This window comes from Puma concolor, chromosome C1 (genome assembly GCF_028749965.1).
Source record: "Puma concolor isolate L17-30 chromosome C1, mPumCon1.1.hap2, whole genome shotgun sequence".
Lineage (NCBI taxonomy): Eukaryota > Metazoa > Chordata > Mammalia > Carnivora > Felidae > Puma > Puma concolor.
Genome location: NC_141674.1, coordinates 16,249,425 through 16,263,993, shown reverse-complemented (window position 1 = coordinate 16,263,993; position 14,569 = coordinate 16,249,425). Strand labels below are relative to the sequence as shown.

General features: G+C 39.3%; 1 protein-coding gene across 2 annotated transcripts in view; it reads right to left on the bottom strand.

Moving 5' to 3' along the window:
• The window catches only part of CDC42 (cell division cycle 42), a 53,562-nt gene that overhangs the window by 15,962 nt on the left and 23,031 nt on the right, over positions 1–14,569 (bottom strand). For both annotated transcript variants that reach the window (XM_025935296.2, XM_086715974.1), the window contains exons 2-3: positions 5,194–5,348; positions 2,796–2,868 (exon numbers count right to left, since the gene is read on the bottom strand). In XM_025935296.2, coding sequence (XP_025791081.1) covers positions 2,796–2,868; positions 5,194–5,298 — 178 coding nt within the window. In that variant the 5' untranslated portion in view covers positions 5,299–5,348. The remainder of the gene's footprint in view (positions 1–2,795; positions 2,869–5,193; positions 5,349–14,569) is intronic.

Sequence of the window (14,569 nt, the reverse complement as noted above, 5' to 3'; positions counted from 1 at the left end):
CACTCGGCTAAGTGTCCGACTCTGGATCTCAACTCAGGTCTTGATCTCAGGGTTGTGAGTTCAAGCCCCGTGCCGGGTTCCATGCTGGACATGCAGCCTAATTAAAAATAAAGAAAGAACATGATAGATTTGTTCACTGATTCCTGTTTAAAGTGTATAATTGGTCTATAACTGGTCTTAACCTTGGGATTTTTTGGTTGAAAAATGTTGTTTATAAGGTTATAAATAATGCTGTTTATGGGATGCCTGAGTGGCTCAGTCTGTTAAGCGTCTGACTCTTGATTTCAGCTCAGGTCATGATCTCACAATCATGAGATCAAGCCTCACATGGCTTAAAGATTCTCTTTCCCTCTCCCCCTGTCCCTCCCCCACAGGCATGTGCATGCTCCCTGAGAGAAAGAGAAAGAGAAAGAGAGAGAGAGAGAGAGAGAGAGAGAGAGAGGGAGGGAGGGAGGGAGGGAGGGAGGGAGGGAAGGAAGGAGGGAGAGAGGAAGGGCAAGTGAGCTGTGATAAGCTAAAACATAAATACAGGAAATCACAAGTTATCAGGTTTATTGAAGTTATGTATGTAAAAACTTGGGAATGTTTCACTTGTCGGGTCAGGCAAATTAAACTGATTAAAAGATAGCTTAAAACTGGAACCCAGGGGCGCCTGGGTGGCGCAGTCGGTTAAGCGTCCGACTTCAGCCAGGTCACGATCTCGCAGTCCGTGAGTTCGAGCCCCGCGTCAGGCTCTGGGCTGATGGCTCAGAGCCTGGAGCCTGTTTCCAATTCTGTGTCTCCCTCTCTCTCTGCCCCTCCCCCGTTCATGCTCTGTCTCTCTCTGTCCCAAAAATAAATAAACGTTGAAAAAAAAAAAAATTTAAAAAAAAAAATAAAAAATAAATAAATAAATAAATAAATAAATAAAAACTGGAACCCAAACATCCATCAACTTGTAAATTGATAACCAAATTGTGCTATATTCACAATATGGATACTACTCAGCCAATTAAAAAAAAAATTGATACAGATAGATGAACCTCAAAAACATTATGCTAAGCAAAGAAGTCAAACACAAAAGACTACATATTACCCGAGTGACAGAAAGCAGATCTGTGGCTGCCTGGGGCCAGATCAAGAGGGGACTGACTGTTACAGAGCATAAGGAAATTTTGTAGGTGATGGACCTTGATTATGGTGGAGGTTACATAACTATACAGTCAGCAAAATTAATCAAACACTTAAAGTGACTGAATTCTATTGTATTACACTTCACTAAAGGTACAAACAAAAAAAAAATACTGATGTGAAATTTGAAAATAAAATTTTAAACTAATTTTCAACCCCAAGGAGCCAAAAATTATCTTTTTTCTGCATGCATATTGCCACCAACGGCAATATAAACAGAAAATTTCCTCACCTATCATGAGATATGGGTCATTATTTTATTTTTTCTATTATTTCCAAGTTTCCTCCAGTATACCATTACTCATACAATTTTTAATTTGTAAACATTTTAAAGGTCTAAAACACCACAGAAAGCCACTGATCTCGAAACTGAACTGCTTACTACGGTGTCTCCATTTCACCCTCCCAACTAAATCTAGACAGTCCCTCAAAGTGAGCAGTACAAGATACTGCTTAAGAGCAGTAGGTCAGCGGGCAGGCAGGGAGAGCGTAACTCAAAAAGCGAAGCACCGAGGGGCGCCTGGGTGGCTCAGTCGGCTGGGTGTCTGACTTCAGCTCAGGACATGATCTCACAGTTCCTGGGTTCGAGCCCTACATCGGGCTCTCTGCTGCCCGCACAGAGCCCACTTCGGATCCTCTGTCCCCTTCCCTGTCTGCCCCTCCCCCGCTTGCACACATGCTCTCTCAAAAATAAATAATTAAAACTTAAAAAAAAAAAAAAAAAAGCAAAGCACTCAAAATTCCTAAATGTAAGAAGGTTACCTTTCTGAAATTTCTCTTTGGCTAACTAAGCTGATAACAACAGAGACTACAGAGACAGAAGTCAGAAATTAAGATGCGCAGCTACTGTTGAAACAAAGAGGAAACAGGAGCTCCTGTGTGGCTCAGTTGGTTAAGCATCTGATTCTTGATTTGGCTCAGGTCATGATCTCACAGTTTGTGAGATCGAGCCCTACATGAGGCTCCAAGCTGAGCGTGGAGCCTGCTTGGGATTCTTTCTCTCTCCCTCTCTCTCTGCCCCTGGCCTGCTTGTGCTCTCTCAAAATAAACACATAAACGTAAAAAAAAAAATTAACATTAAAAAATACATGCAAAACATTTTAAAAATAAAATTAAAATAATAATTAAAAAAAAGAATAACACTGAGGAATTGGGTATACTAAAGAAAGAAAGCAATTTATTCCTTTAATTTAAAAAGCTAACCACGTCAATATCGTGAGCTACATATCGGCTCAACTTCAAAGTATTTTCAGATACAGTAAACAATAACAAGCTATCTCTATAAGAAGCTATCTTATCTGCATATTATACAGACAAAAATCCTAAATATGCCTTCAAATTTCAGAGGCTGATAATACAGCTTGCCTAATGTACCCTGCTCTTGCCCTACTCTCTCTCTCCACACCATCCACCCAGGGAACTCCAAACTCCTATTTGCCATTCCAGGTCTGGGACTGTCCCTTGAATCAAGCATCAACCATCACAATATTCAATCCTGCTAACTATTAACAAAAGGCAAGTGGTTTGCTAATAAGCTAGTTTCCAAAAATGTCCACCAAAAAAGATAGACAACCGGCAACCGTTAATAGTTACAGACCAAAACATAAAAGACATCAAGTTTTCACCTGCAGTATCAAAAAGTCCAAGAGTATATGGCTCTCCACCAATCATAACTGTGACTGCATAGTTGTCAAAAACCTAAAAACACAAAAATACAACATTGTTAGTATGCAAGAGGATGGTCAAAACGGGACAGGGCAACTCCTAAGTAAAGGCAGTATTTCCTTCCTGAGACTTCCCCTTCTCTTAGTCTATATGATCCTTAGGTAACCAATCTTGCCAACCAACCCCTTGCATGAACTAAACGGTTCTTGGAAAAAGTGACGGGATGTACTCTGGGATGTCTACTCTACCCCAGTAGCCTGGATTAAAAGTCACAGGAAGGCCAGAGGTGTCATAAAAACAGAGTCCTCTAGCTATACAAAACGATCCTGTTCAATTTGCAATTTTGAGACAGTAAGTTTAGAGTTTACCTTAATGTTTATTCTGATTTCTAAGAAATTAATTCTTATAGACTATTTCATTTTGATCTGGAATTTAAATATCCTAGATCCATGATAATCTTTTTTCCTCTCAGGGTTTAAGACAAGAAGCACGTTGTTGTAAATAAGCCCATTAGAGAGAAATAAAGGTTCCCTCAAGGTCAAGGAAAATGTCCAAGAAAGGGCTAGCAGATTATTTGTTGAGACTTCATGAATAAAACTTATGTTACTGGGTACAAACCACATGACCTAAGAGATCTTCTGTGACTAGATGTTTTTATTTGCAAACAGACTGTACAACCCATGACAAACTCCATATATACTAATATTGGTTGTACTAAATTATCTGTGAAAATGGGAGGTAATAGTGACAAATGGGAAAAGACCCAACACTAATTCATGGATTCCTCTGAATTGACAAATAAAAATCAATCTTTCCAACTAGAAGGATGTTATATTTTCAGATCACCCCTTCTTTTCTAACTCTTAACTTTCCAGTTCATGTTTTAATGGATTGTTGAAATGTAAAAAGGAGTGGAAGCAAGGGCATAGGGGAGGTGGTAGTTAAAGGAAAGTTGGTTCTTGATAACAAGAACTAGGAAATATAATGAATGTGGTTAAGCTCTCCAACAACACAGGTTATTTTTCTTAAGTCATACCTAACTCTCTTCCAGAGATCCAGAAACACATATATATGAAAGCCCCTCTTAAATAGAACACTTCATGACCAAAGTCATAACAGACTCAGAAACTGTGTTTACGAGAAAATAACTTTAATGGACACTGAAACACCAAAATTCTGATAGCTGCCCTCATTCTGAAACAAGAGGTATGTATCTCTGAAAGTCCCCTAAAAGTCTCCCTCAATCTCAGAATTTCTTTTACTTACCATGTCCCCAAATGGGCCAACCCCAAAGTATGATTTTTGTATTTAATTATACCTTCAAATTCTCCCATTCCAAGAAACCTAACATTTCTTCCTACAGCCTTGACCTACCTCAATCATTGTGTCTACCTCGGGACATTACAGATTGTTAATTCTATTAAACATAATTACCAAAACTTTAACCTGTATTCATTCACCCTCTTAACAATGCTCATGTCTCTCAAGATTAACCTGAAGTATTCAGACATTTTCTTCCCTTTTACTTCCAAACAAATCCCGTATTAATCATGCATAGGTTCTTTATAACCCCTAAAATAGCTCACTTAACAGAGGTGGTCACTGCCAAGCCAGGCCAACCCTCGCTCACCCCCACCACTGAAGGAAAATCTGTGTTTAACATAATTATACCACTGGGTTGGGTCACCCAACCTGGGACAAACACTGGATCCCCAAACACATTCTTTCACAAGTATTACTCTAACTCTTCTCTCTCACGTCATGATCTTTATTATTCCATTTTCCCTCTACTCTTCTAAGGAGCTGATAAAAAACATTTGTGGGAGAGGACCCCAAAGGCTTCTGTTAATGTCCTCATAACCAAAACAGTTCTCTGCCCTTAAATACCAGTTTGCAGCTACATTATTGCTAAGCCAACAGCTCCGTGAGATTCTCTTCTGTCCTCTAAGGAGAGTAAGTGGAGACACATACTACTTTCTCTGAAGTTACAAGACCCCAAAAAGCATCCCAGAAGACCTCCAAGCACTGACTACTCATTGGCCAAGTTATCAAAAAGAAAGTCACTTCATTCCAAGATACAGAGCATACTTCCCCAAACTGAGACCACCGCTCTTTAGAATCTTGTCTATTGGAGTTTTGCCTCCCAGAACTTCTTGCACACCCGTGTCACCTTTTCAGCATTTTCACTGATTTTTTCAGCTATTAATTTTAAAGTGTATATAACATACCCATCAGAAGATCTTTAAAAACAGGACACAAAGGCAGACAACAGAGAAATCTTGAGTACACACACAGTTTTCAAAAGATATCAAAAGGGAACGTATTTCACCAACAGATGATGGAAGCCTTTATACTTACAGTCGGTACATACTCCGATGGAAATTTATTTGTTGTGTAGGATATCAGGAGACAGGTTTTACCAACGGCACCATCGCCCACAACAACACACTTAATTGTCTGCATTGCTGAAACAGTTTCGTATCCACTTTAAATATTTCAAATTCAATGATGACCTACAAAAAAGAAGAAAAATATTTGTTTCATTTGTAGTTGTGTATTTTTTTTTTCTTCAACTAGCAACAGGTTTGCTCATTCGGAGCAAGAACAGAACCAGCACCCCAACTGCTATGGCCGAAAGAGCCTAAAAAGAGAAACAGTGACTAGCTCAAAATCACAGTAATAAGTAAGAGTCAAATTTCTAAGTCTCTGATCCCTTTGTTTTCCATATAAGTGGGGTTTTTTTTTTAAATCCAAAGTAGTGTAAAGAGTAGCATATTTATTTCTATAATGAAAGAGAAGAGGCTATTTCAGAATGAGTCCCACGTAGAGTGTGCCAATAAGTGTGATTGTGTGAAATTTTTCCTTCAGTTGTATGTGCACACAAATGCACGTACATGTGTGTGCATAAACATGATATGTGCCAGACTGCAATAGGAAATCACTGCTTTAAAGAATGGTCCGTTTATCCAACCTTAAAGCTGTAACCAACAAGCTACAGAGTATCACCACCAACCCCTTGTAAAAGAAGAGCAGAACGAGGAACTGAACAAAGATCAGGATGATCCCCGGTCTCAGCACGTATTTTAACACCAGGTGGCCTAGTTACTAATTCAATATTCATGGCATGAAGAGGCCAAAACCTACACTTTTATAATGAAGAGTCCGATCACTCTACAGAATACTGACTTATAAACAGATATAATTACTTTAGCTTCTCTTACTGTAGTCCTTTCTAAGAAGCTATCGATTACAAAAGTACCAAAGATTTATATTTCATCAATTCCAAGATGCTTGTTTTCACATTTAAACATCTCTAAAATCAGGGGCGCCTGGGTGGCGCAGTCGGTTAAGCGGCCGACTTCAGCCAGGTCACGATCTCGCGGTCCGTGAGTTCGAGCCCCACGTCAGGCTCTGGGCTGATGGCTCGGAGCCTGGAGCCTGTTTCCGATTCTGTGTCTCCCTCTCTCGCTGCCCCTCCCCCGTTCATGCTCTGTCTCTCTCTGTCCCAAAAATAAATAAATAAACGTTGAAAAAAAAATAAATAAATAAATAATAATAATAAACATCTCTAAAATCTGAACATGTCTTTACTGAAAGTTTCTTAAAATCACTGCCGGTCATTTTTTTCCCCACATTTTGACATCTAAGAAATTAGGATAAATGACATCTTAGAGTCAATGAAAACTTCTAAGTCTTTCTGGGAGAATAAAAAAGAAACTTCATGCCCTGTATACCTACATTTTAAGACAAAGTCCTATTTCAATTATAATCCTGAAGGGGATGCAATTTCTTGTTGGCTAGAGGTGCCACCTTACTAAACACAAAAACGTCAGAACCATCTAACTCTGGGTTGGATGCCATGCCTATGCAGTAAGCATCACAACTCTTGATCATGAGTTACAAATGCCTGTTAACATCTCTGTATACAAGGAGTAACTTAAAGGAAATATACACTCTCCCATTCCTCATCAAAATCTTCCTGATTATATTTAACTTTATTTAACCTCCTTTTATCTTGTTCCTTCTCTTTTCCCTATAATGCACTAAAGCGGTCATACTAGTACAGCATTACTAGTTAAAGATCTTAATCCCTAAACTAAATCAAGATTTATCAAAATAATCAAGCACATGGGAGTACTAATTACAGAGAATTACTCCTAAAGAATGTCTTTTACATAAAGCAGAGGAAATAGAAACAGCTATCATCTTATGGTTCCTGAATCCACCTCTGAAAAAAAGAATAATGTTCTGCTAAAAAAATAAGGTCTTATGTAGAATTTCTTTTCCATTGACAGTGAAGGAAAGGTAAGCAGAGAGTTCTGTTCACTCTACAGACTATTTTCCAGGTGCCTACAAATATATTTCAAGTTCAGTTCTCAAATACCTTCTATTTCTCTTGACCATTATTACTGGGTGATCTTTTTTTTTGAGAGAGAGAGAGAGACAGTCAGTGTGTGTGTGTGTTTGCATGCATGCACAAGCAGGGGGAAGGACAGAAAAGACAGGGAGACTCCCAAGCAGGCTCCATGCTCAACGTGGGGCTGGATCCCAAGACCTGAGCAGAAATCAGATGCTCAACCACTAGGCCACCCAGGTGCCCTCAGGAGATTTTTTTTTTTTTAATGTAGAGTTTAATCATAAACACTGGCAGAAAGTAATATTTGACCACTGTGGCAGAGACTTCTACTTCTAGTAGGCCACCCAGGTGCCCTCAGGAGAAAATTTTTTTTTTTTAATGTAGAGTTTAATCATAAACACTGGCAGAAAGTAATATTTGACCACTGTGGCAGAGACTTCTAGTGGTCTGCCAATTCTTCCTTTCTTCTTTAGTAATAGAATTTTTAATTAAGCACATGGTCTCCAGTAAAAAGACTACACTTCCTCAATTCCTCTGCAGCTCGAAGTGACCACTGTGATTAATGGGAGTGGAAATGACTGATGGATGCAACTTTCGAGACTAGCCCTAATACCAAGGGGCACAGTCTCCCTGTTGCAGCCTGCAGGCTAGAATGCAGACATGATAATGACGGCTGAAGCAGCCACCACGGAACCACAAGACACAACTGAGATGTTAAGGATGAGTAACAAAATAGGAAGGGTCAGCCCTGGATTGCCTCCAGGACTTTTACACAAGAAAGGAAGAAACTTCTCTTTCATTAAGTCCCTAGTATTCTGAATTTCTCTGTGACAGCAGCAGAACCGATATTCTAATTACTATATTTCACAGACTCTAAGAAACCAATGATTTTTAAGTACATCCTAAATTTAGAGGCGTTAAATGTGGGAGAAAATGTCTCAGAATCACTAATTTAGTAATATCTAGATTTATCAAGTAACTTTACAGTAAAGCTGACCACTTTTGAGACTTTGTCTCAAAAACATCTAAGAAAACTGCGGTTTTCTTAGTAAATTTTAATTTTAATTGTGGTTGAAATCAAATGAATTGTCATCCCTAAATATGAAGCTCTTCATCTTCATTCAATAGCTGGCATTCTCTTTTAAGACTTAAAACCCATACTAACAAGCAAATACAAAATCAACAGGCCATTTATAAGCTTGAAACTTCTAGTGGAAGTTTCTTGAAGTTTTCATTAAGATTCCCTAGGGAGGGGCACTCAGCTGAGCATCATTATCTCAGTTCATGAGTCTGAGCCCCACCATCGGGGTCGCTGGTGTCCGCGCAGAGCCCGCTTTGGACCTCGATCTCCCTTCTGTCTCTCTCTGCCCCTCCCCAACTTGCGCACACCCCCCCCCTCAAAAATATACATACTTACATATATACATACATAAATTTCCCAGGGAATAAGAAAGAAGAAAGTGAGAACAAGAAGTTCCCATGATTAGAGCCATGAATATGACTGCCACATGAGCTAAATCACAACTATCACAAGCTGCGACGGAGAAGGTCGCAGCTGGTCTAAAACATTCCAAAGGAAAGAAGAGCTTTCATTAGTAACTGTATTTAAAAAGAACTTAAATCTGACCTGCACTGAATTGCTTTTTTGTACTATATTAACTATTTTCACAGCAGCCCATCACAAATAGATTACACAATAGATTGGTTCTTTCTATGGCAACCTATTAAATGCAGCACCTTTCTCTGATACCAGCAAGAATAAGAAAATGTTAAAAATGAGTTCATGGGGGCGCCTGGGTGGCGCAGTCGGTTGAGCATCCGACTTCAGCCAGGTCACGATCTCGCGGTCCGTGAGTTCGAGCCCCGCGTCGGGCTCTGGGCTGATGGCTCAGAGCCTGGAGCCTGTTTCCGATTCTGTGTCTCCCTCTCTCTCTGCCCCTCCCCCGTTCATGCTCTGTCTCTCTCTGTCCTGAAAATAAATAAACGTTGAAAAAAAAAAATAATAATAATAATAATAAAAAAAAATGAGTTCATGATGGCCACCAGAAAACTTTCAACTGTAAAGTAAAACATATGAATACAACACAATTTGTAGTACAAGAAACCTACAATGTAAGTATAGGAACAAAGGTAGCAATATTTCAAACAGGCTCATAAATCTCTCTGCATTAAGCACAAATTCATGAAAACTAATAACAAATTTTTTTTTTTGAAGTTTACTTTGAGAGAGACAGCACACACAGGAGAGGGAGGGGGAGAGGGAGGGGAAGAGAGAGGAGAAAGAGAGAATGCCAAGCAGGGTCCACACTGCCAACATGGAGGCTTGAACTCAAGGAACCATGAGATCATGCATGACCTGAGCTGAAACCAAGAGTTGGATGGATGCTTAACCAACTAAGTCACCCAGGTGCCCCTAAATGACAAATTTTCTGAGGGTGATCTTTAAGATTTTCCAATGGAAGGTAATGGATCCATATAACAGAGATGTGCTCTGCACAGAGTTTGGCTCAATCATTAAACAAACAGTACTACTTTGAGAACTTTTAGAAGTGTGTATCTTTTCCTGTCCCAGCAGGAGAAACAGGCAAGCCAGCTGGGACCTTCTTTGTGTGTCCTGCCTAAAAAGCTAGAAGGAATATCCAAAATACATAAACTATAAATAACTATAAACTATACACTATATATATATATATATATATATATATATATATATATATATACTATAAACTATTTTTATAAACTATATAATACATAAACACATAAATAATAATAATATTCTTAACTTTGAAGTCACGAAAACCCTGGGTTTTAATCTCTGCTCTGCACTTACTAGTGACCTGGGCAAGGTTCTTAATCTCTTTTGACTCAATGTTCTCATTTGTAAAACAGAACTCATTATGTCAACACCTTGCACAGTTGTTATGCAGATTAAAGAACATAAAAGGACCTCACAGCACATACTCAATATACATGAGTTCATCTACCAAGTGTGCTGGTTAAATCAATCCTACTTCACACCTATTTTCATCCAGTGGGTCAAAACTTACACTATACTTTCTTCTCTCTTTAGCAATTACCTAATGAAAACTCTTCACACTTTGCACACAGCAGGTACACCAAAAAACAGGTTAAAATGAACTGAATATACTTGCTACTTAGCTAATGACACACACACAAAAATTAAATGAGAAATCCACCCAAATGTTTCTTATTCACCTGAAGACTTCTGTATTATTTTTCTGTATTTCCTGTATCTTATTTCTATATTTTACAGAGTGGTTCCTAAAAATCAAGTTCTTTAACAGGTATTAACAAAATTAGTTAGGTATAAGAACAGACCTGATCACTATTGTGAATTGCCGAATAAATTTTTTTTTTTTTTTTTTAGTTTACAAACCATCACTGTGTACATGTTTGAATTTAGTCTCTAAACTAGCAATTCCAAAATTAGCAGACCACCAGAATTACCTGGAATGGATTAACAATTCAGATTCTCGGACCCTCACTCCACATCTAATAACTCAGAACTCAATACTCCCTATGTAATTCCAATGTACAATTAGGTTTGAGAACTACTATCTTATATGATAGCAAGATGAGGAATACCAGTAACACAAGAATCTAAGCTAAGATAAACATCACTGGCATTTTAGGTCACCTAGAAGTGAATTTCTTAAAGTAGGACAAGGACGCCTGGGTGGCTCAGTCGCTTAAGCATCTGACATCAGCTTAGGTCAGATCATGATCTCATGGTTTGTGAGTTCGAGCCCCGCATCGGGATTTGTGCTGACGGGTCAGAGCCTGGAGCCTGCTTCAGATTATGTGTCTCCCTCTCTTTCCTCCCATCCCTCGCTCTCTCTCTGTCTCAAAAATAAACGTTTTAGGGGCACCTGGGTGGCTCAGTCGGTTAAGTATCCGACTTCGGCTCTGGTCATGATCTCGTGGTTTGGGAGTTCGAGCCCCACGTTGGGCTCTGTGCTGATAGCTCAGAGCCTGGAGCCTGTTTCGGATTCTGTGTCTCTCTCAATCTCTGCCCCTCCCCCGCTCATGCTCTGTCTCTGTCTCTCTCTCAAAACACAAACATTAAAATAAATAAATAAATAAATAAATAAATAAATAAATAAATAAATAAATGTTTTAAAAAAATGTTTAAATAGAATAAAAATTACCAACATGAATTAACTGTATCAAACAGGCATTTTACATATTTAGTAATAAAAAACTCACATTAGATATTGAAAGATCATGAACCAAGACAGCTCAGAGGTGCTTCAATTACTGCTTCCATCTAAAAAGTCTTCTCAAATAATAATGACAGGAGCAAACACTTATATATATAGCACTTACTATGTGCTATATACTGTTCTAAACACATTACACATTTTTGTACATTTCATCCTCCCAACAACCCTATGAGGTATGTACTATATTATCCCCATTTTGCAGGTAAGAAAAGTGAGTCTCAGTAAAGTGAAGTAGGCCAAGATTTCTCAGCCAGTAAATGGCAGAACTGGAATTTAAACCCAAACAGTATGTCTGCCAAGTCCCTGCTCCAAGTCCCTCTCCTGAGAAATGACAGTGTTTTAAAAACAAACACGATCACTGCAAATGCAGTGGCAAGAATATACCTCTGACAGTTGCCAACACTGGGAAGAGGGAGGGAGAGGAGGAACCAAGAAACAGGAATTCAGTTCACTTCCTATTTCTTTACCCTACAGACAACTACTGAATTTTACTGGGGAGAAGGGAAGAAGAGAGAATCAGTAAGATTTTGCTCTTCCCCTTTCTATATACCCATAAATCTTCCATTTCTCAGGCTTTCTGACCTAAGCTCAGCAATCTGTTGGAAACTGGTTATGGGTCCCCTGTTGAAAGCACTGGATCAAGAGTCACCCTGGCTCTACCACTCCAGCTATGTGACCATAGGCAGGTTATTTAACTTCTCTGTGGCTATTTTCCCTTACCTAAAAATGAAAACAGTAGTAAGACCTTCTTCACAGGGTACATTGACTGAATAAGATAATACATGTAAAGAATTTAGAACAGTGCCTGGCACACAGTAAATGTTTACTAAATGCTAACTATTACTCTTGAATGATTAAAGGCACCTTTAAATCAATATAAATTTTAAAAGAGCAACAATTCCAACCTGCTTAGGAGCATATAATTTATTTTTATTTCCAAAGTAATTACAGTACTCATTGTTCTTACTACAAATGCAGTCAAATTTAGAGCTGTACTGCAAAAGTGGTCACTTTAATGAGTAAAGTTGCAATTTAATTAAGACTATACTACAAAGCATTTGACATGTATTACTAATAATTTCATTTATGAAAATGTCAGGGTGGCGCCTAGGTGACTCAGTCGGTTAAGTGTCCAACTTCGGCTCAGATCATGATCTCACGGTTTGTGGGTTCAAGCCCCGCACATCGGGCTCTGTCCTGACAGCTAGGAGGCTGAAGCCTGCTTCGGATTCTATGTCTCCCTCTCTCTGCCCCAACCCCGCTCACGTTCTCCCTCTCTTCCCTCCCCCTCTCTCTCTCGAAAATGAATAAACATTTAAAAAAAGTTTAATATAATAATAATTATAAAATAGAATGTCAGCAGATGACCCAGAGATGGGGAAGGAGCAAGCAACCAAGGAAAAGACTTGGGCTTTGCAGTACATACAACGCCAGCTTCAACAACGTAGAAATAACTAGGTCAGACAACGTCTGTATATCCTATGTTAGCTTCCTTTTTAAAAGTATCAACTCACTATAACAGCAAAGAGGCTATGCGGTACCAATTACTGTTTTGCTATCCGGAGTGGCCAGAAAAGTTATTCTACATCTTAAACACTCTACCTCTTTAATACTGAAGTTCAATCATATCAGCACTTAAAACTGGGGCTGGGCATAAAAAGTGATTCTGCCAGGGGTAACTGGGTGGCTCAGTCAGTTAAGCATCCAACGTCAGCTCAGGTCATGATCTCATGGTTCATGGGTTCAAGCCCCCGCATGTCCAGCTCTGTGCTGACAGCTCAGAGCCTGGAGCCTGCTTCGGATTCTGTGTCTCCCTCTCTCACTTTGCCCCTCCCCTGCTCATGCTCTCTCAAAACTGAAAATATTAAAACAAAAAATTTTTTTAATGTTTTTATTTATTTTTGAGACAGAGAGAGACAGAGCATGAGCAGGGGAGGGGCAGAGAGCGAGGGAGATACAGAATCGGAAGCAGGCTCCAGGCTCTGAGCTGTCAGCACAGAGCCCGACGCGGGGCTTGAACTCAAGGAGTATGAGATCATGACCTGAGCTGACGTCGGACGCTAAACCGACTGAGCCACCCAGGCACCCCCAAAAAAAATTTTTTAAGGTATTCTGCCAATCCTAAGAAAAATAAATTGTGAAATAAGGTATATCTTCTACATTCCTTCCCAGTACCCACTGCTCTATCTGACAGTGACACTAAAACCCAGATGCTTTGGAGGTCCAATTCCCTCTTAGGAATCTCAGGACTATATCCCCTTTAAGTTTTCTGGAGTCCTTGAGCTCTAAATTTAAAGAAGTTATAGAACCCTCTCTGTAGTATCATCATTGGCTGGTTGCCCAACTGAACTCCATCAGACAATCCAATCCCAGGGAAAAGATCTGTATGGGGGAAAGCTCCTAGCTAGAGAAGCCCCATGCCCTGTGGTTCATTCTAGGCACAAAGCACAAAATAGTTGCATGAAAAGATTTGAAGAGTAAGTTTTGCAAAAATGAGTATTCTCAATCAGATTAGAAAACTATGTCAAATATTAACAGTAAACAAAGTAAATGAAAAGCAAGTAAAAAAAAACAAAAATAAAATAAGTCAAGTAAAATTTTCGGTAATTTCACTGTGGTAAAAATAAGTATTTGGTCTTTCTCCTGGGTTCCTTGGTATACAGCTCCTAAAACCCCTGGAATTTCCTAGATGACAGGAGTGTCTTTTATCTTTCATAATGACTCCTTCCAATCACACAAGAGTTTATGCTAATGTAATTGAGGGCCACATCAGTTATAGTAGCATATGCAAAGCATAATTTTTTTTTTTAATTTTTTTTTTTCAACGTTTATTTATTTTTGGGACAGAGAGAGACAGAGCATGAACGGGGGAGGGGCAGAGAGAGAGGGAGACACAGAATTGGAAACAGGCTCCAGGCTCTGAGCCATCAGCCCAGAGCCCGACGCGGGGCTCGAACTCACGGACCGCGAGATCGTGACCTGGCTGAAGTCGGGCGCTTAACCGACTGCGCCACCCAGGCGCCCCATGCAAAGCATAATTTTTAAAACATCTGCCCACGTGATTAAGTAATCCAAGGGACTCAAAACTACACAGATGTATCCTATCCCATGTATTCACATGTATAAAGGTGTT